The following is a 22,709-nucleotide window of genomic DNA, read 5'->3' as shown; positions in this document are numbered from 1 at the left end:
TTCTGTACCACAGTTTCTCCACTTAAAAGATGCCGTAATAAAGGCCTTTTCCCCCTTAATGAGACAAAGTGTATAAAATACACAGTCCACAGTTTGCCCTCTGGGTGAGAAGCATTAAGTACTAGCTATTATTACAATCTATGGTTTTCTTGTTTGCTTTGTGTTTTGTTGCTACATTGTTAAAAGTTTAAGATAAGGTCTCACGGGGCTGGAGAGATGGCTCAGTGGTTAAGAGCACTCACTGCTCTTCTGAAGGTCCTGAGTTCAAATCCCAGCCACCACATGGTGGCTCACAACCATCTGTAATGAGAAAGGATGCCCTCTTCTAGTGTGTCTGAAAACAGCTACAGTGTACTTATATATAATAAATAAACCTTTAAAAAAAAAAAAGATAAGGTCTCACTCTGGAGCGTCTAATCTGGAATTAAAGCAAACAGATGTGCCATGGTCAGAAGATGTCATTTTGCTGCCGGTTACCCCATCATCTGACTCTTCCATCCTTTCTTTTCCTTATTTGATGTTAGTTGACCCTTGAGTAGGTGAAATAGACTGGGATCTCTGGAAACAGGGTACCCCTCCCTGATCTTGAGCTTAGTATAAATGACCCCTAATGCTTAATCTCCCCACCCCCACTAAGCTCTCCCATATACATCCTTTTAAAAAAAAGATTTATTGTCTTAATTATGCACATGGGGGAGGGGGACTAAGTTCACATGAGTGCTGGTGCCCATGAAGCCAAAGGCTCCCCCAATAAGTTCTTGATCATCTGTTTAGAGAGAGGTTAAGTCATCTAGCCCTTAAGGGGAGGAGCTAACCAGAACAGGTTTTGGGTTACAGTTGAACATGTTGGCAACTGCAGAGTTGGCCATCTGTACAAGACCTGCACAAGACTGTGCCCATCAACACTTCCTTGTGGATGGGGGTGGGGCCACGAGGCTCCACTCCTCCCTGAGGCCCTTTGGGCAGTTAGGAGTTGCTGGGGAGGGATGTCACTTTCTTCAGTGGTAGAAGCCACTGGTGACTTGCTCATGCTCTCGTAAATAATCTCTCACTCACTCTTGTGCAAACAACCATAATTAAATTCAGTGGGTAATAAGAAAAGAAGAGGAGGAAGAAAAGGCTTACTGGGAAGTGGAAAGGTGTCAGTGGGAGAGTGGGGTGGGTCAGGGTGAGGAGCACAAGGCAAAACCCTAAAATTCAGTGTATGTATGAAACTGTCAAAGAATAAAAAAATTTAAAAGACCCATATGTGTATATACACACATATATATGGAAAATATATGAAATATATGTGTGTATATAAACCTATATATGTATACATGTATATGTATATATGGATAACACTTTTTTTTCTGTTTTTCTTATTTTTTTTTAGAAAGTCTATCATAAAAAAAAATCATGAATGAATCTGGATTTTTACTTTCATGTACCCTGTCTCTCTCTTGTTAGAATTAAAAAGGAACCAGAACCTAAGTTGACAGGAGCACCCAGTTTCTGCCTTGGAGAGCTTACAAATTATTTTATTCCTGAGACCAGTCACTTGGGACGTTTTTCTTTGCGACATGGGATGCTTGCTCAAACAGGCTGACCTGCTTGAAGGGAACTCCTGGCATCTGTAGCCAGGACAGCTCCCGCAAGAAAACCAAGCCCTCCATTTTAAGTCTTCAAAGCACAAGTTATGGATTCTAACTAGTTATGGTCTCAGGCAAAGGCCCAGCTGATACTGTCCTAGGGGGCAGTTCACTCATTCAAAAGTTTTGTTTTTTTCTTTGCAGGAAAATAACTCAATTTCCCATGGATTGAATGGACTCTGACTTTTCTCATTCAGTGTCCAGTAAGCTGTTTATTGTGTTCTGTTAAAAAGGGTAGAACTCAAACAGATTCACCCATGGGTGAATCACTCATACCCACACACCTAGAGTTAAAAGAGGAAAAACACTTATTAGCTGCACTTTGGTCAAAAGTAAGGGCCATTTCTCATGAGATCTGTTAACAATGGGCCACTTGTTTCCTTTCAGGATGCTCTTCAAGCTTCCAGTCCCCATTTTAGGCCTGGAGGGTCCAGACAGCAACTGACTGGCATGGTCACACTTCCTCTGGGTATGTACAGGATATAACTGCTAAAGCCTTTCCCAGACCAAACTAACCCCATAACACTAGAGACAAAAGTATATTTCAGGAAAAAAGTGAGTAAGGCTAAATCTTCAAGCTTGAGGCTGAAACACTCCACCATCTGCACACAATGCTTAAAGGGGCACCACCATTCTACATTACTGTGTCATAAAAAAACAGAGCAGGAGCCCTGCTAACTCTGAAGGAAGTCCACAGTCTGAGGAAGTTTAAAAACACATTGAACCACTTCTGACTCCAGTCGACCCACTCTCTTTAGAGGAAGGTCTTTGTGGGTTGAAGAAGTTTAAAACAATACCATGACTTAGAACGCAAAGTCAAAAATTCGTGATGAATGATCTCTCCTGAAATATTGAAGCCTGTTTCATCTAAATTATTCAGCTGAGAACATTACTTGTCCCGCAGATATTCTTGAGATATTTCCGCCTTGGTACTAAAATTGACTTCTGAACTAAAGCCAAGTCATGGAACCCTTCGAAGGTTCCAGATCTTGGCAGTAACTGAGAGGCATCAGGTCAGACACCAATGTTAAGAATTTTGGGCACATCCATGTAATGTCAGTGAGAACCAGAAGGTTTTAGGAAGGTGAGGAACAAGTTTACCTGGAAAGAGAATACCAATATATTACTAATACCTAAAACCCCTCTCTATCAGTACACTCCCTGCCTATTGTCCTGGAATACTAGCCCCATCAGAGGGATGGAAAGACCGAATTCTGCCTAGAAGAAGTCATTAAAGTTGTGTGTTTTCATTACCTGCTTCATAACAAAAATATCTAGAATTGTGTAGGGCTGTGAAAGGCAGCCTGATTCCTGGTTGACTAAGGCTAGAAACACTGGTAACCCTAAAGGGATGGTAGATATTTTGCCTGTTCCCAGAGAATCAGGCTCCTGGCACAAGGCTGCAGGCCTCCACAGATTTGTGACCATCAGTCACATAAGGGCAAAGCCCCAAACCCCTCCACAGGTCACATAGCCTCAAGACAGATCTCCATTTTAATAAGGTACTTAGAGGCTTAGCCAATAAACTCTCCTTCCCAGACACTTCTCCCTGCAAAAGGTATTTAACCTCAGGCCTGCCCTGAGAAAGGGGGTACAGTTTTACTCATCCACTTTCTGCCATGACAATAAATGCCTTAAAGCCATGGACTGCCTCTTTTCATTGGGATCTGCCATGGGGAACCCTGGAGGCCTTTGCCTACAGAGCCGCCATCTAATCTCCTGAAGAGGCCACTCTGCGAGCTCCCAGGCACAGCCACAACCAAGCCAAGCCCAAGCTCGGCCCCAGGCTAGATTCTGCCTGCAGGTCACCATTCCTTTCTCTGCTCTTCCATGGCTCCCAGAGGTGTCTGGGTGTCTGAGAGCCTGAGAACCAGAGGGCCTCAGGCCGCCTTGCAGGCCCGGGGACCCCTGGGCCAGCTCTGGCTGTCCTGAGTCTCAGACTGTGCTCACCAAACCCTGGAGTGGAGCCCAACACCCACCCAACAACAGTGTGGGGTAAGCGCTGTCAAACTCCTGTTTCCTGCCTCCCTGAGCAGCCTAGCCCTGTGGCAGAACAGATGCAGGACACCACTAACCCTACACAATTGGGATGGAGCATCCCTTACTCACTGAAGGGAAAAGACGAGATACAATAGGAGTGGTTGGGATGGTGACAAAATAGCATATGCTTTGTCTAAGCAAAAGACACAAAGGAACAACATTACCCACTCAACTGAACACAGATTCAGAAAGAGCCTGAATGTTATCTTATGAGCCCTAACCTAAGGTCACATCTTAGTTCCTTAAGAAAGGGATTGGTTATGCCAGATGTATAACCAGCAGTCACTTAGGACCAGGAATGTATGTCCTAACTACAAGCAACATGCACTCATTGGCATGCATGTATAAAACGACATTTAAACCATGGATCCCATCCCATCCCCACCCTTAGTACCTGGGATCAAACCCAAGGCCTTGCACCTTCAAAGCAAAAGCTATACCATCATAAATTATACCACAGTCAAGATTTCTTAAATAGGTTGAAAAGCTACTTTTATCCATGAATAAGAATGTCAAGCCAGGCCTGATGTCATAGGCCTATAAATCCCAGCTACTTGGAAGGATGAAGCAGAGGCATCCCAAATTCAAGGCCTGACTGGGCTACAAAGTGAGTTCAGGGACAGTGTGGGCAATTCAATAAGAACTTGCCTCAAAATAAGGTTCTTATATAGCATGCACTAAAAAAAATTAAAATGTTGATTTTTAAACTTAGAGTAGAAATGGTAATACTTTAATTGGCCTAGATCCAATATAATCCAGTGTCATTTTATTTTATGTGAAACTAAGAATAGTTTTGTGTGCTCTTTTCCTTTGTTTTGTTGGAAAAAGGCCATTTTGTCTTTCAATGAAATAAACCTGTAACAGGAAAAACTTGTTTCCATGCTTTGAAGACATAAACCCTCAATATGTTAAGAGTTTAACTTTTTATCTGATATAATAACCAATCAAGTCTTTGCCAACAAAGAAAAAATCGAGGTAAAGTGAAATCAATCTTCAAACAAGACCAAAGAACATTTCTTACCCAGCCCACGAGGATGGGACCAACATGCTCAGTCGAGCCATCAGGTTTCCGAACATCTCGAAGCTGACTAAGGAGCTCTGGCAAGAAATAAATGAAATGCTTATTTTGTTAGGCACTCAAAGATGAGCAGAGGTGGCAGAAGGTTCTGGGCTCCTCCCATGATTATTACATAGTCACAGATTTGCTATCAGAAAACGACAAGTCATGACTCATCGGGGACCAAAACCCTACCTTCATGGAGAGGAATTAAAGAGTCCAGTGTTCCAAAAATCTGATTCAGTTCCTGTTCCGTCATTATCGAGAGTTTCAGCATGGGATCATGGTAGGCCTGGGAAAGATGGGCAAGAGATGGACAGAAATATTGAAATGCAGAGGAACCTAGTTGTTGTGCAAATGTATTAAAAAAAATAATCAAAAGACTGGCTTCCTATAAGTTCTCCCACAATGCCATGCAAACAGCAGACAGGTGTGGCTGGAAGAATAAAGAATTGAGTTCTGCCTTCAGCCTTTTGTGACTACTGATAAGCCAAGGTAGTTTGTTGCCCACCCCACCCCCACCCCCCTTCTACACTTTAGTATATCCTAAAGTGTAGAATATATCTAGGAAGGAACAAAAATCGTGCTTGGAGAGCAGTTTTGATTGTTACAAAGTTCCAAAAGGAAACATGATTGTATACTTTAACCCCCCCCCCCCATTTTATTTAAAATTAGCTAACAGCGGGCCTTTTCAAATATGTACATTTTTCAAAGAAAAGAAAAGCGGTTAGATCCTTCACTATTGGTGTTAAGCAGACAGAAAAACATTTGCCCATCCTGGTTGGCTCAGGTCTCTAGAATGCACATCAAAGATGGGTGGCTATGGTGGCCCTTCTACAATCCCAGCACTTGGAAGGTGAGCAGGTAAGAGAGTTGTAGCACACAGGCTAGCTAAGCAAACTAGTAGCCATATTGATGAGCTTTGGGTTCAGTCAAGAGAACCTATCTCAGTAAATATGGTGAAGACTCATGACGTTAGCCTCTGGCACCCACAAGCATAGATGTGACCATACACACATGAACACACACACACACATACATACATGTAGACTACACATAGACATATACCAAATAAGACAGGGATGCCAACTCTTTCCTTCAGGGAATTGTATAAAGCTAATTGAGTATAGGAGGAAGAGCTGCCTACTAGCAAAATGATGAACGGAGGACCCTAAGGTAAGAAGCATTCTTCCAATGTCATGATTCCCTCAAAAACATAACAAAAAGGCTGGAGCAGCTTGAATTGAGCTTTTAAAGTAGGAAGGTCACTGGAATGGAGAGATTTGTCGTCAAGAATGTACATGACAGAAGGCAAGGGGTTCTGTCCTCCTCCCATAGCTGCTGATTAACATATTTTCATCTAAATCTGATCCTCGCTACTCAATAAATAAGCCCCCCAAGCCCCTAACTCCATTTCCATATGAAAGACCCTAACCTATACAATACAAACCCTTGGCTTTCCCCATTTCCACGACTCAAATGTCTTTATCCTGATTTAGAGACCCATTTCTCTAAGTGATGGTGAACAAAGAGACTCTGCGACACTCTTTGTTTAACATGTTTTGAAAGACAGGCAATTGCCCAGGCTGGTCTCATACTCTAGGCCCTCCTCCTCAGCCTCCTGAGCAGCTCACGAGAGACTTCTAGGACAATGAAATGCACACAAAGTCAGGCCTCCATGAGCACTTTCAGATTTAAGACATGCAGAGGCATCCGGCAGGTGCCCAGTGTAGAGAGTTGCCTTCTCGTTTTGAGCCATTTCCTTTGCTGCTGGGTTTGTGGTCTTTTCATTTTTTTGGTGACTTGAGTTAGTCATAAAGAGGCTACTCAAAAGCATCCTCTCAGGACTCTGAAATGACTCACAGGGCAGAGATAAACATGGGGTGACTCAAACGGCTATTGTGTCTTAGCTTACCTTTTTTGCTAATTTCAAGTCCTCTATCAAGTCTTCTTCACCTTGAGAAAGTTCAAAGATCGCCTGCAGGGGAAAAAAAAAAGAGACTGGCTTAGTTCTTTCATTTATGAGATCAAATTCAAACAGTACCAACACTCAAAAGCTCCAAATACCCTTAAGTTAGATGAGTCTGGGGTAATACTCAGGGAAGTATATGCTGAGTATGTGCAAACACCTGAGTTTAATACCCTGCAGATTAAGATTCTCCTCTTTCATATGGAAATGGGGCTAGGGGCTTGGAGGGGACTTATTTGTTGAGTGGTGAGGATCAGGAGGAAGAAGGAGAGGGAGAAGGATGGGGAGGAAGAGAAGAAAGGAAGGAAGGAAGGAAGGAGTGGTTTAGTAGTAGCGTTGTAGCAGTAACACAGTAGAAGTAGCAGTAGTAGTAGTCATAGGTTAATTAGCCTGAAGCAAGGTTCTTGTAGCTAAAAGCTTCAAGGCAAAGCTTTGTCTGTGAGAGAATCGTGTATTTCTAACCTACAAAGTCACCGGCGATGTTTCAGAACTCTGATGAAATCCAACACAAGGAACTGTGTCAAATGGACCTGGCAGTGTTATTAACCAGACCATCACACGCTGTTCTCTTTTACCCAAAGAAGGCAAGTCTCAGCAGAAAGCTATATTCCTATCATCTAGTTAAGACTGGGGTTATAGAAGGAATGCAACAGTTTATTACTGTAAATAGAATCTGGTGGGGTCAATCCACTCTCAAGTCCCAATAAGATTAGAGGGGTTGGCTCTTTGTGAGTGTGTAAATGGACCAGTTCTAATGTGGCTCCATTAGGCCACCATAATTTAAAGAGCTATGATGTGCAGAACACCCTCTCTCATCTGGGAATCTAAACACTGGGCAAACATTATGGTATTAAAGGACTACAAGTCTCTGATGATGATCCAGGAGCAACTGTACTGTTTCCAGCTGGAGAGGAGGAGTCAACAGATGCCTGCCACCCTGAGGCTGAGGGACCAGAGGGCCACGGAATGGAACAGAGCAGGTGGGGCAAGATACTGGGCTGCAGGGACAACCTTCCCCAAGGCCTAGCAAAGCCTCATGTCATGGCTTACTGAAATAATCACTGTCACGTGAGAAGCTGCACAGACGTCCTGTGTACCTATCAGCTGGCTGTCTCCAACACTGGCATCTTATATGGACTTGCCTCAGCTTTATGGGAACTCATCAACTATACTGACCCTGGCCTCTCCACCAAGGGAGGAGAGCCATGGGATTCCACAGTGAAAAAAACTTCGGCTTTGAGGTAAGAGAAGAGCCAGGTTCAAATCCTGGCTGTGGCTTACCATTGTTCACCCTGACTTAATGTTTTCTCATCTGTCTTCTCTTTTTCTACACTGTCAGACTGTATGTGTTATATATGTGCTATCAACATTTTAAAAAAATACAGGAAAACATAAGGGAATTTTAAATCACCCACAATAGCATCTTGTTAACTTTGAGAATATAGAAATAACAAACTCAATTTCTCCTTCCTTCTCTTCCTTGTCTTCTTTACTCGCGTCATCTCACTCTCCTCTCTCCACCCCACAATTCTGTTTTTCCTTCTCCATTTTCACAACACAGGTCACTTCTACCACCCGCCATGAGGACTTTCCTCTGTACTACAAACAATGAATTCTGCAGCAGACACTAAGTAAGTATCTTCTAACTCAATTATTTTTGGTTTTGTTTTTTGAGATAAGGTTTCTCTGGGTAGCCCTGGCTGTCTTGGAACTCACTCTGTAGACCAGGCTGGCCTCGAACTCAGAGATCTACCTGCCTCTGCCTCCCCAGTGCTGGGATAACAGGCACACCACCACCACCACCACCACCACCACCACCACCACCATCGCTGCTTGGCCATCAATTCTAATGCTACCTACCTGGAAACAGCATCATGTCCCCCACATGAGGGCTCTGTCCCAAGACTCCTCACCCTAAGCTAATCAAGACTTCAAATAGTTTGACCCATGACTCTTATCAACAGTTGGGAAGTCAAGAGTTCCCATGATCCCTCCTCAGGCTTATTTGTCACAGCTGCTCACAGAACCTAAGGCAACATTCACATTCACTGGTTTATAGGACATCATAAAGGATAAAAGCATCAGGTAAATTAGGGGCAGGGGAAGTTATGGGTGCAACTTACACATTCCACACCCTCGCTAGACCTACTGCACCCAGAACATCATATGTTTAGTTATTCAGCTCTGAAAACTTTGACCTTCTGGGTTTCTATGGAAACACGGACAGCATGACAGATGAAATCACTGGTCCTTGCTTATCACCAGTAACCATCAGCCTCTCTCCTTCCCCAGGGGTTAGCAGGGAGAGTCATATCTTAGTTTGGTTTCTGTTGCTGGGATAAACAAAGGCAACCTGGGGAGGAAAGGGTTGATTTCCTCTTCCAACTCTTGGATCATAGTCCACCACCGAGAGAACTCAGGGCTCAATTCAAGGCAGAAACCCAGAGGCAGGAACTAGAAGAGAGGTCATAGAGCAGCAGTTCTCAACCTGTGGGCTGCAACCCCTTTGGGATCACGTGTCAGATATCAACATTAGGATTCATAACATTAGCAAACTTACAGTTATGACGGAACAATGAAAATAAGTTATGGTTGAGGGTCACCACAACATGAGGAACTGGGTTAAAGGGTCGCAGCATTGGGAAGGCTAAGAACCACTGTCATAGGAGAATGCTACTTACTGGCCTGTCAACCTGTTTTCTACTACTACAGAGAACCACCTGTGCAAGGCTGGTACTGCTCACGGTGGGCTGGGCCCTCCCAGACCAATCACTCATCAAGACAACACGCCATAGACTTGCCTGTTGCTAATCCGATGGAGGCATTTTTTCCCATTTCCCAGATAAGCTAACTGTGCCAAGTTGACAAAAAACAAACCAAAAACTAGGACAGTGCAGAAGTCTGACTGCTGTTATCCCCCCTGGGTTTTACTAGAGGCTACCCAGCCAGCCTGAAGCTTCCATCACTGACAGTCATCATGCAGCGTAGTCCCTTCTGCTTGAGGATATGAGACTGTGCATGCTCCACAGGTGAAGATCAAACACACAGTCCTAATATCACATAAGATGTTGTCATGTTTCCACATGGGGCTTTGGAGGGTGCCTGCATTGCTTTAAAGGCTGTAGTCACTGTTTGATAGGCAATACATTTATATGGTACCCAACACAGGATGGACACCCTGGAAAGAACCTTCACTCTCAGGTCCTTCTTTCAGTAACTTCAGGAAGAAACACTGTTGCCAATTCTTTGGGCATCCTTCCAGAAATATTTTCATGCATACACACAAATTCATTCATATATATAATGTGTGTGTGTGATACACATACATACATACATACATACATACATACATACACACAATCATTTTAGATATGTGGTAGCACTGTTTTGTGCCTTGCTTCATCTACTAAGTTACCCAAGCACACATGCACGCACGTGCACACACACACCATCTCAATCTCTACAGCCATATTGTACTTTGAGTATTTCAATAGCTCCTAGTACCCCTTTTGCCAGGGTCCTCAGGTAGTTTCATCGAGAAAGAGAGAGAGAGAGACAGAGAGACAGAGAGAGAGAACCAGTATACTAGTGAATACCAATAATCCTAGCACACAGGAGGAAAAAGCAAAGGGTTCTCTGCGAGTTTTGCAGCACCATGTATGAAGAAGCGAGCAGAGCTGTACTGACAAACCCTCTAGAGAAGGGGGTGCCATCACAGCCACTTAGAGATGGGGTTATAGAAAACTTATGGGCAAATTAACTGTCCTCCACAAGAAAGAAGTTTTCCTTTATAAAGCTATACCAAATATTTTTTAAAACTTCCTAAAAGTTACACAAAATATAAATAAGATGATTGTAGCCATGCACAGTGGTCCATGCCTTTAATCCCCACTCTTGAGAGGCAGAGGCAGGCAGGCAGGCAGACCTCTGGGTTTGATGCTAACTTGGTTTATATAGTGAGTTTCCAGACAGCCAGAACTACAGAGAGAGTTTGTCTCAAAAACAAACAAAAACAAACCACCACCAACAAAAACCAAACCAAACAAACAAAAATAATAATAATAAAAAGTAAGAGATATAAATAAAATGAAGATGATTGTCTTTGTGAGCGGATGAATCCTAACTGGACACTTGGCTTCAATATTGCAACATCGCTTGGTTTTTTACAGCGGGGCCATGCCCACGCAGCTGTATCCCTTCCCACGTGACCTGGCTCTGAGCGCTGATAAACTGATTCTTGCCTGCAGGGAACCTGCAGACACACAGGCAGCTCCAGGGGTCCCAAGCTTACCTCCTGTCTCTTGATCTCCTTGGCCGTGAGCACCTGATTGACACACACATCGAAGGTCTCACTCCACAGTTTGCTGTCTCTCCGCTTTGTGCTTGAGGAGGTGGCATTTCTGGACCAAGCTCGGGGGGCAAGGATGTCGGGGCGGCTCTCGCTGCGGAAGCTGATGGACCGCTACACAACGACAAAAAGAAACCACCATAGGGTCAGCAGCAGGACTGGGTGGATCTGTTTTGAGCAACTTCCTGTTGCTGACAGACACAAATCATCTGTAAGAAAGAAAGGGCATGGCCAAAGCTTTTAAGGAGTGGGAACCCTCTGCCGCCCATGCACTGAGGGCCTTTTCACACATCTCTCTGTGTGACCTGGACACTGAGTGAACTATAGAACAAGACCATGGCAGGCCAGGCTCACACAAAAGGCAGCTCTCCAACACACACCCAGTGGCTTTGATGTTTATTCTTCAAAAGCACAACGGAAAACAGTGATGGATAGCCATACACAAAAACCCACTATCTCCTACAACAGGACCCCACTATCCGGGTGCCCTTTATATAGTCTGGGTTGGCTTCTCCAGGTCCAATCAAATGGAGAGTGCCACCATCCCCATTCAGGAATGAGAAAGAGCAGGAGTACTCCTCTGGTCCTGTGAGTTCAGAGATGACAGAGAAGCTTCTTGCGGCCATTCTCCCTGGTCACACAGAACAAATCTATTTACCACAGGTGAGAAGAAAGGGGCACACAAGATAAAGGCTGGAGAGAATTACTGACTGAGGGAGGAAGCTTTACCAAACCAAACCAAACCATTTGAGCTCCTAGATCTCACCATGCCTGAAGCCATGGGCCAATATAGTCTTCTGTCTCCAGTAGCTGGAGTTCTATCAACTCAAAATGTTTCACCAAAATGCCTACTGAGACCAGATGATGCCCACCCCTGACATGTTTTGTTCTTTTGCAAAGAGGCCCCAGCTGTGTTCAGAGATCTGATTGCAGCCTGGTGTGGTAGTGCATGCCTTTAATCCCAGCACTTGGGAGGCAGAGACAGGCGGATTTCTGAGTTCGAGGCCAGCCTGGTCTACAGAGTGAGTTCCAGGACAACCAGGGCCACACAGAGTAACTCTGTCTCGAAAAAACAAATAACAAAAAACAAAAAACCAACAGAGATCTGATTGCCCAAAGTCCAGCCTTGTGAGTGAAATATACGACCACGGAGCTTTCTCATGACAACCACAAAGCATCGAAGGGAAGGTAATGCGTCATCTTGAGTCTTTACCCTGCAAGATTTCAACACGGTCCCCAGAGACGGACAAAGCAAAGAGTATTACAACATTCATAAAGATACCTTTGTTTTTTTTTTCTAAAAAGATAAGTTCTCATGGGAATGGAGAGATAGCCAAGCTGTTAAGATGCCTTTCAGAGGACCAAAGTTTAGATTCCAGCATTCACAACTATAATTCCATCTCCAGGGAGGGCTGATGTCCCTGGTTTCTGACCTCTTATGGTATCTGCACATACATATACATGTATGCATACACAATACATACATACACACACACACACACACACACACACACATACATACTTTAAAATATTAAAACAAATCTTTTTTAAGAAGACAGGTTCTTTGGTTACAGAGCATAAGATGATCTGGAACTCACTGTGTAGCCCAGGCTGATCTCAATCTCAGCATCCTCCTACCCCAGCCTCCAAAGAACTGAATTATAGGTGTGTGCTACTATATCCAGCTAAAAACCAGTAACATCCCTGTACCCCCGGCCCCTACACAACACACACATACACACTCTTTAATAAATGATCTTATGGTGCTGCCAGGTGTGTGCTACCTTATCTAGCTAAAAAACGAGTAATATCCACCCCTCCCCAAACAAATGTTCCGTTCCTGTGGCACTGCCCCTGGGCCCTTCATGTGACCCTCCACTCAGCTTGGCAAAGGATCTGACCACAGTTTTAGAAGTATCTTCTGCCACTCCCCCATCACTATGCCTCTCTCTAGAGTGGTTTCTTACTAATTAATTAAACGATTCATTTTTGTTCTTGTGCTAACCCTCAGTGCTTCTCTAAGCAAGTCTCTTTCTCACGGGTGTCTCTCCCATTTCCAACCAACTCCTCACCTGTCTTCAGAATACAACCCAGTGCTAGTTCTTTTTGTTTGTTTGTTTGTTTGTTTTTTGTTTTTCGAGACAGGTTTTTTTCTATATAGCTTTGGCTGTCCTGGAACTCACTCTGTAGACCAGGCTGGCCTCGAACTCAGAAATCCGCCTTTCTCTGCCTCTCAAGTGCTGGGATTAAAGGCGTGCACCACCACTGCCGGACTTAGCTCCTTTTTAGAAAGGCCTCACCAATGTCCGTCCTCTTTCCTATTTTGCCATTGGAACAAACCTCTGACAGGACAGTGGCTACATCTTTCTCTATTTATTTAACTTGATTTAAATGATTTTGAATGTGACATGTGAGCCTGTATCACTAAGGTTATATAGGGTAGATCTCAGTTATTTGAGCTCCAACTATGAAATTCAGTACTTACAACTCATTAGGGAAGTTTTTTTTTTTTTTAAACATTTATTTTATTAGGTATTTTCTTCATTTACATTTCAAATGCTACCCCTAAAGCCCCCCATACCCTCCCCACTAGGGAAGTTTTTAATTTATTTAAAAATTAGAGTTGGGGGTGGGACTGAAGAGATGACTCCACTGTTAAAATCACCGTTAAATAAATTAGAATTACCTGTTGAAAGAACTGTCTAACCTTTAAGAAAACTGTGAGATGGTTTAGCTTCTAAAAATCTCTTTCATGCAAAATTCACCAGCATTAAAATCTGTGTATGATCGCTTCATAATTATGCAAGCCACATGCAAGCCGACATTTTAAAATGCTGTTGGTTTCTCTTTATTCTCTCACATGCATGCTATGGCTGACTTCTGGCTTACTTTTTGAATTTTTTTTCCCCCTGAGGAAATGGAAAATGTTATAGGAAGTTTCCAAGGGGCTTTGGGGTGTTTCCAGGGCTTTGTGGAAGCAATTTTTTGTAGTCTTGCAAGTGCCAGGGCTAGCAGGAGCTTCAGGTGAGCTTATGAATCTGAACCTGCTCCAGGCAGGACAACAAGAAAGTGCTGGCCCGGGTTACTAATGGTGTTGCACAAGTCTTAGGCTCTCTGAAACACGCCCTAATAAACAGCAAGGAGACTAAATGGACGTAGCTTGCCTGCCCTCAGAATCAATTAACCACAGACTGACTGAAAGGTTAACACAGGGCAGTGAGTCACTGGCCCACTCTCTCTGTGGTTCTGACTGGGCAGATGGGAATCCTAGAACAGAGAGAAGAAAATGCACAAGACAAAGAAGGCACAAGACACAGCAACAGTTTCCACTTTCACTCGGTGGGATCACTCACCATCTCGTCACACTTTCAATCTGAGCAACACTGGACTTCCCCCAAGAGCTGGAAAGTCATTTATACCAATTTGAAATGTTTATATTTTTGTAAAATTATGTAATTTTTTTTTCTGAGACAGGGTTTCTCTGTGTAGCCCTGGCTGTCCTGGAACTCACTCTGTAGACCAGGCTGGCCTTGAATTTAGAAATCCGCCTGTCTCTGCCTCCCAAGTGCTGGGATTAAAGGCGTGTATCACCACACCTGGCTAATGTAATTTTTTTAAGATACAAATTCTCTTCTTTTTCCCAAAATGCATTTCTTGGCATCAATCATTGTCGTATTTAACATCTTTCCAAATTTTTTTTCCCCCTCGTATTTAACATCTTTCCAAATTTTTTTTCCCCCCTAAGTTTTTGTTTTTGTTTTTTTCTAAAAACAATGTTTTCTGCCGGGCGGTGGTAGTACATATCTTTAATCCCAAGGCTACACAGAGAAACCCTGTCTCAAAACAAACAAACAAACAAAACAAAACAAAACCCAAGGTTTTCTCTTTTCAGGCAACTATACCTTTTTCATAGTAGTTTATAAAACTCATCCTTCAAAGCTTAACTGAGGGGTTGGCCAGGGGTTCAGTGGCTAACACCACCTGCAGCTCTTCACTTCAGAGGACCTGATCTTGATTCCTAACATCCGTACTGCACAGCTCACATCCACCTGTAACTCCAGCTCCAGAGGACCCAGCTTCCTTTTCTGGGCTCCACTGGCTTTGACGCTCACATGCATGTACTCCCTCCAACCATGTACACAATTAAAACTAACATAAGTTGTAGAGCAAAACATACCGCAGTGAATAACAAAACAAAACACAATGTGTGGAATTGTGTGAAAGAATATAAGGGGAAATGCTACTATGAAACTCGTTTTGTTTGCTAACATAAAAAGTTAATTGAAAAGAGAGAAAATTCCTTTCAAGTAAAAACATTGAGAACAAATTCTGATAACATAAATTTAGCCAACTTTGTAGTGAACAAGTTAGTGGTATCCAAAAACAATTTCCTAGTCCCAAACATTTTCTTCACCTCCAAGGTTACTCCTTAGCAGAGGCTGTGTGGGACCCTGATGTCTAGGCCGGGCCCATCCTTACTCATTGCCCTCCTGATGAACAGCAGGATCATTTCTGACAGCTCACGGTTATAAGAAGTACCCGAGGGAACGCCCTTTGTGTGCCTGGGCTGATATTTATGAAGGCGGATTCCCTTAGTCTAAAGACTATCAAACCTTATTTATTTTTATTGCATCTTATTTGAATTGCTGGGGGTTCCAGGATCTCATCTTTGATAAGATGCACATTAATACTCAATGCTAAAATGAGTTACTAAATTGTCCTTCTTTTAAAAAAAAGATTTTATTTATTTAATGTATATATATGAGTACACTTTAGCTGTACAGATGGTTGTGAGCCATCATGTGGTTGCTGGGAATTGAACTCAGGACCTCTGCTTGCTCTGGCCCAAAGATGTATTTGCTATTATAAATAAGTACACTGTAGCTGTCTTCAGACACACACCAGAAGAGGGGATCAGATCTCATGAAGGATGGTTGTAAGCCACCACGTAGTTACTGGGATTTGAACTCAGGACCTCTGGAAGAGCAGTCAGTGCTCTTACCCACTGAGCCATCTCACCAGCCCCAAATTGTCCTTCAAACAGGCTATTCTGCCGGCGGGTACCTCTCCCAGATAGAAACAAAGTAGCTCATGCCTTCACTCTCATCCTGGTAGATGGGATCTCATTGTCATCTCACAGGCAAAAATCAGTGCACAACATGCATTCTAGTATCATGTGTGGATATAAGAAATAATGAACATATTTCTATGCATTTATTAAGACCTGCTAGGTTCATTGGAGATTTCTGTCATTGCTACTTGGGGAAAATAAGAGGTGAACACCTACCCTACAGGAGCTCTCTCATAGGACTCCTCCTGTGGGCTTTCTTAGTGACTGCCAACCTCAGGGTGTCACGGGAATTATCTTAAGGGCCCTTCACGCACTGATCCTCAGCCCTTTGGATATCATCTTCCGTTTTGCACAGCACCCCCATAGAATGAGGGTCTGTTTCCATTTACTGAGACTGGGGTTCGATGGGGAGGTGCTAAGACACTTGTCCAGACAGGATCCAAAATACACATTAGTCCCAGGAGCTCACAGGTTGTCCCAAGGTTTCAATGAGAGAGCAGACCTGTGCCCTGCCTCCTAGGAAAGACACTGGCTTAAGGAAAGAAAATGCACCGGGCTCAGTTTTAGGAATAATGATTGATTGGTGACCAACCAAACTCCAGATTTAGAGCCTGGGTCTGTCTGTAATGGAACAGAGTCAGGTGTGTGGTCCACAGCTGTCTGGCCCTAGGAAGGGGTGGCCGCTGCTAGTCCCTGAACTTCAGACACCGGCAGGTGTTCATCATGGTGCCAGCCACAAACCAGGAATGACACCTGGCCTGGTTAGCGACATAAATGGCAGTTATACCCAGGAGGTCTGAGTTGGGGGAAGAAGTGACTCCTGCTACAAGAATCCCAAAGGACAAATGCCACAAGGCTTCTGAGGTCCCCGCCACCACACCCTTTATTTTTCTGTACTTGGATGGTTGCCTTGCAACCTTGTTGCCCTTCATGATCTTGCTGTCTTCTTTCTGATTCCCTGTTTCTTCATAACAGAAGACAAATCCATTTATTTTTCTCATTTCTGTGGCCAAAAACCTGACAAGAAGAAACTTACAGGAGGAAGGGCTTTATTTTGGACTTGTTTGTTTGTTTGTTTGTTTGTTTTGTTTTTCGAGACAGGGTTTCTCTGTATAGCCCTGGCTGTCCTGGAACTCACTTTGTAGACCAGGCTGGCCTCAAACTCAGAAATCCGCCTGCCTCTGCTAGGATTAAAGGCATGCGCCACCACACCCGGCTCATGGATTTATTTTTATTTACAGTTTTAGAATTTATAATCTATTCACGGCAGAACAGGTGTGGCTGCCAGAACGTGAGGGCAGCTGCTGGCTCACACTGAGTCCACAGTCACCAAGCAGAACATAGACAAGAAGCTGGGACAAACTACAAAACCCTCAAGACCTGCTCTACTATCTCCAGCAAGTGCCACCTCCCAAAGGTTCTATAATACCAGCTGGGGACCGGGTACTAGAACCAAGTGATACTTCATATGGAAACCACAATGATAAACATCTAGAAGGTCTGCTTCACTCACTGGTAGATTTCTCAGCATTTCACACCTGTGAGGGCACAACTTGGGCACTGTAAAAAGTGAATGTCAGGGAAAGGAGAGAGTTGTTCTATGCCCGCACTGAGAGACAATCTTTAGAATTCTTCAAAACCTGAGAAGTAGGAGTCTTGCACCCATTTTACAGATAGGCATAACAGTTTCTCACTCTTGTGGCCACTCAGTTCTGAAGTAGACAAGTTTTTTATTATGCAGAGCTGTCCTGTGCATTGTTGAACACTTAACAACATCATTGGTTTCTAACCACAACATACAAGTAGCATCCCCAACCCATCTGTGCTCAAAACATCTTGAGACACTACCGATGTCCCCTTAGGTGAGAAACACTGGTCCATTTCAAAGTGACAGCCTCAACCTTGGATGAGACCACATAACCACAGAAACAAGTACATAGACCTGCTGGGGTGGGAGGATTTGAGGATAGCAATGAAAACTGTCCCAGAATAAGCCAGAGTTTCCATGAGGAAAGTGAGCCCTGAAAATAAGTAGAAACCCAAAGCTTGTTAACTGTTGGCAGCTAAAATAACAATAGCCATGTGGGAGACAGACAAACGCAGATTTTGAAAATGGCTACTCATGTTTATATCCAAGCTGGAATATAGGAAAGACGTTGCAGGTGGAAAGCAGATTGTCTGTTGGGTAGGAAACAGATCCATTTACTTATGTCAGAGGAAATGTAGGCTCAGCAGGTAGACACTGTGGGACAGAGTTGATTTGTTAATGCTGCCTGTCAGTGGGGGTGCTTGCTCTGTCCTTTCGTAAAAAACAGAAGGTCTCCATAGCCAAAGATAACATGTTCCAATACAGAGCTAGGGCCAGGCACAGTCTCTCCACTATCCTGACTACGGAGCTATCTGGGAGCAGATGGTTCAACAGTAAACAGTTTGGAAGCTAGGATGGAACCGGAAAAAGAAATGTGATCCACTGTGGCTGCAGCGGTGGGTTAAAGCAAATAGTTTCAGAATGTAGTTGCTAAAGACTCCTGGACAGTAAGTATCCCGAAGAAGTCTCCCAAAGGCTCCATTCAGACTGCTGAAAATGAGGAGCAGCACTTTCCCACAGAGTGGCTCTATCACATCGGACCTTTGTACTAATCTTCTAAAAGGAATGGGTCAGGAGAAAGTCAGGAACCAGAGGACTGAGTGACTGGCACAAGGTAAGGCTAGGGATAGGAATAGGAGCTGTGTGCACAGTGGTTCATCTCCAAAACACAGACTTGAGTTGGAAACAAAGGCTTTACTCCCAGAGCTGATGTGGCTCTAAGTCAATCCATGTGGCTAGGAAAACTCATGTCTCTGGCTTTCAGTAGTCTCATATTTTGACAATACTTAGAACCTCACAAAGCTGAAGTGGGGGTTGGAGGTAGCTTAGCCAGATGCTTAATACACAGTTGGCAGGAGATGGCTGGTACCTGGGCTGCCTAATTTTTATGTTAACTTGATGTAAATTAGAGTCCTCTGGGAAAGGGGAAGTTTGATTGAGAATCTGTGGGCCCGCAAGTCTGTGGGGGTCCTTTTCTTGTTTAATGATTGATAGTAGGGGTAGTACTGTGGGCAGTGCCACCCATGGACAAGTGGTCGTGAATTATGAAAGAAAGTATGCTGAGCAGGTCATGAGAAGCAAGCCATTAAGAAGCGTTTCTCCGTGGTCTCTGCTTCAGTTCTTGCTGCCAGGTTTCTGCCTGGGATGGTTTGAACGTGCTTGTCCCAGGGGTGGCACTATTTGGAGGTGTGGCCTTGTTGGAACAGGTGTGTCACTGTGGGAGTGGGCTTTAATACCCTAGTCCTAGCTGCCTGGAAGCCAGTATCCTGCTAACAGCCTTCAGATAAAGATGCAGAACTCTCAGCTCTTCCTGTCCCATGCCTGCCTGGATGTTGCCATGTTCTTGCCTTGATGATAATGGACTGAATGAACCTCTGAATCCGTAAGCCAGCCCTAATTAAATGTTGTCCTTATAAGAGTTGCCTTGGTCTTGGTCTGTTCACAGCAGTAAAACCCTAACTAAGACACCGCCTTAACTCCCTGTGTTTGCGTCCCCTGATGATGCATTGTAGCCTGTAAGACCCTTTCTTCTCCTCCCCATGTTGCTTTGGTCATGGTGCTTTATCACAGCAGTAGAAACCTATCTACTATTGCTAGACCATTAATACTACCAATAACACTTGTTATACCCATCAGTCTCTGCCTATCCATGGGACTGGCAATGATTGATAGTATGTCCCAAGAGCCCCTGGTGCAAGTGTGAATCCACAGTATTATTGATCCTAATATAAACTCTATTTTGTCTATACATACATACCTATGATAAAGTTTACTTCATACATCAGGCATATTAAAGGATTAACAATAATTAATAAAAGAAGAGTTATAGCAATACATTATAACTATGAAGGCTGATTTTCTTATTACCTTAATACCTAGTAGATTGAGACACAATTCTGGGTGTGTTTCCAGCAAAGATTAAATGAGAGAGAAAGACCAGACATGAAGGTGGAGAGCGTGTGCCATCCCTTGGACTTCCTGCAACCCCAGAATGGAAGAGAGAAAGGAGAGGACCAACAGGACACAGGTATTTCCCCTTTTGTCTCATGGTCCATGAGGATGCAGACACCCATCCTCCATCATGTGCTCTTGCCGCCATGACACTCTGCTCAAATTCATGGGGCCAAGCAACTGTAGAAACCTCGATCCAGAACACATCATTCCTCCCTTGTGTTTGTCAGACACCTGGTCACAGGTACACACAGCTAATCCATACAACAAAATTATTGTTAATATATAAGTTGTTCATTCTTGGCAGTTTTCATTTACAATTTTTTTTTTAAATCATAGTTGATCATGGGTAGCCTTAAGGGCAAGTGAAGTCACAAATAAAGGGGAAATACTTGGATGCTTTCATCCACAGACAACAGCAGTAACATCTCAGAGTGACTTAAGACTAAGTAGCTTCTTGGAAGAACTTCACTAAAATAACCAGCAGGAGAGAGAAATCCATCAGCATAGCGCTGCTATTTATAAAAGCCCAGTATCTGGAAATAAGCAGCTGGGTGCAGAGCTGGTGGTACAGAGCTTGCCTTGCATGCATCAGACTTTACATTTTGTAGCCCCGGCTCCAGAACAAACAAACCTGGATATGGCCAAAGGGTGCTCAGCAACAGGGAGTAAAGTCTTATCACAAAACAAAAACAGCATATGGCTTAAAAATAAAAAAAATAATAATAATAAAAAAAAATAAAAAAAAACAGTAAAAAAATAAAATAACAGGTTTTTTTTTTTTTTGTTTTTTGTTTTTTGGTTTTTTTTTTAGCTTAAGGGTAAGTAGAAAATTACACACAGAGCCAAGTAAAGAGAAGAGAGATCTCCATTTAAAATACACAAAATGGTAACAGGGGTCTACCCTTGGATGGTAGGGTTTTATCTTCAACTTCATAATTCTCTACATTTATCTTCCAGACTTCATATAACAAAGAGATAACTAAGAAAACCAAATTGATTGACAAGTAGCCATGGCCATGAACACCGACTTTAAGAGAAACTGCACCAACACATCTTGACACGCAAGGTTCATGAATGAATGGCCATTGAAAACACAGTGGAAGGGTATCCAAACACTTTAGAATCAATACGTGCCAAACACCTAAGACCCCAAACAAGGGAAAGCCCTCCTGGAGCTCAAAGAAATCCTTAGTGGAATGAATGAAAAGTTGAAGACAGTATTTGATACAGGTGTGGAAAAACCATTACCGATGTGTTCAGCACTAGTCATAAAAAAACCAATCTAAAACAGTGGCTTGGGGCAGCCACCCACCATCTTAATCCAGCTCCATGAATGGCTCTTAAACGATAATGTCCATGACAAAGTATTCCACCAGCTGGAAATAATGCCTCTTCCCACTGCGGTGAACAAAATAAGGGCCAGCTGAATGCAGGATGCTTCAGACCCAAAGTCTGGTGGCTATTTTTAGCTCCTGGCAAACCACTGGCGGTATTATGACCAGTGTTTTGCCTTTTTTTTAGAAACCTAACCACAGAAGTGGTACTCAGCACAGCCATCAGGTCTTCTTGCAGCACTTGCTGACTGTGTGACCCTGGGCCCAGGTTTAAAGCTTGGGGTTCTTTGCTCTATAGATGACCCTGAATCACCCTGTAGAGTTCTGGGGGAGGTGATTGGAGGCCATGGATGTTAGGCACTTGGAATAGGGGCTGCAACACTGCAGACAATTACAAGTTGATCATTTATAAAGGTCACTTATAACTCTACAAAAAAGTACAGGCTAGGATGAGGAGTCCCTCTTGACAGGAGGCACTGGGAACTTCTCAGCTGTCCCATCGTGTGCCGGACGCTCACCTTCATATATGCAAAGTAACCAGGGACCCAAAACTTTTGCCATTCACAGCAAATTTATGAAAAGAAACCATAGTTGTCAGACATGGCCCCTTAAGTCCATATACCCATGGGAACTTCCTACTTATGTCTCAGGTGTAGATAGATGGTGCTGCAGTTCTCGTTCCTTCTCAAGCCTGGGGTTAGAACACTTGCTTAGCATGCATGAGGCCTCAGATCTGATTCTCAATCCCTATTAACTTGGGATAATGGTACATGACGGAAATCTTGGCACTGAGGAAGAAGAGGCAGAAAGATCAAGGTTCTCCTCGGCTACATAGCAAGTTCAAGGCCAGCCTGGGCTACAGGAGACCTTGATTCAAAACAACATAAAAACAGGGGGTGGGGATGGGGACCTAAACTAAAACTATTAATGGAAATAAACAGAGATCTTGACTTTAATGAAAGTGTGATTGCCCCCATGTGAGGCCAAGAGACATTGAACACTCACTTGCACCCCAAATTGAACAGTTCACACAAGTGTGACTAGACAGATTGCTACCTTAGGTTAGGCTCAGGGTATATAAAGTATACACTAATATCCAAAGTCATTCTGAGGAGAAATGTTACAATGTTACAAAGGTTGTTTTGGAATGGAAGCCTAACACATTCAGTTTTTCCTTTCTCTTTTTCTGTACTTTCCCACAAAAACGCACACTTTAG

General features: G+C 43.5%; 1 protein-coding gene across 7 annotated transcripts in view; it reads right to left on the bottom strand.

Moving 5' to 3' along the window:
- The window catches only part of Arhgef3 (Rho guanine nucleotide exchange factor 3), a 289,545-nt gene that overhangs the window by 14,184 nt on the left and 252,652 nt on the right, over positions 1 to 22,709 (bottom strand). For all 7 annotated transcript variants that reach the window (XM_021181453.2, XM_029468792.1, XM_021181454.2 and 4 more), the window contains 4 exons: positions 10,989 to 11,159; positions 6,644 to 6,706; positions 4,924 to 5,020; positions 4,693 to 4,769 (listed from right to left, as the gene is read on the bottom strand). In XM_021181453.2, the coding sequence (XP_021037112.1) occupies positions 4,693 to 4,769; positions 4,924 to 5,020; positions 6,644 to 6,706; positions 10,989 to 11,159 (408 nt within the window). The remainder of the gene's footprint in view (positions 1 to 4,692; positions 4,770 to 4,923; positions 5,021 to 6,643; positions 6,707 to 10,988; positions 11,160 to 22,709) is intronic.

This window comes from Mus caroli, chromosome 14 (genome assembly GCF_900094665.2).
Source record: "Mus caroli chromosome 14, CAROLI_EIJ_v1.1, whole genome shotgun sequence".
Classification (NCBI taxonomy): domain Eukaryota; kingdom Metazoa; phylum Chordata; class Mammalia; order Rodentia; family Muridae; genus Mus; species Mus caroli.
The sequence above is the reverse complement of the archived record's forward strand: the minus strand, read 5'-3'. Positions and strand labels throughout refer to the sequence as shown.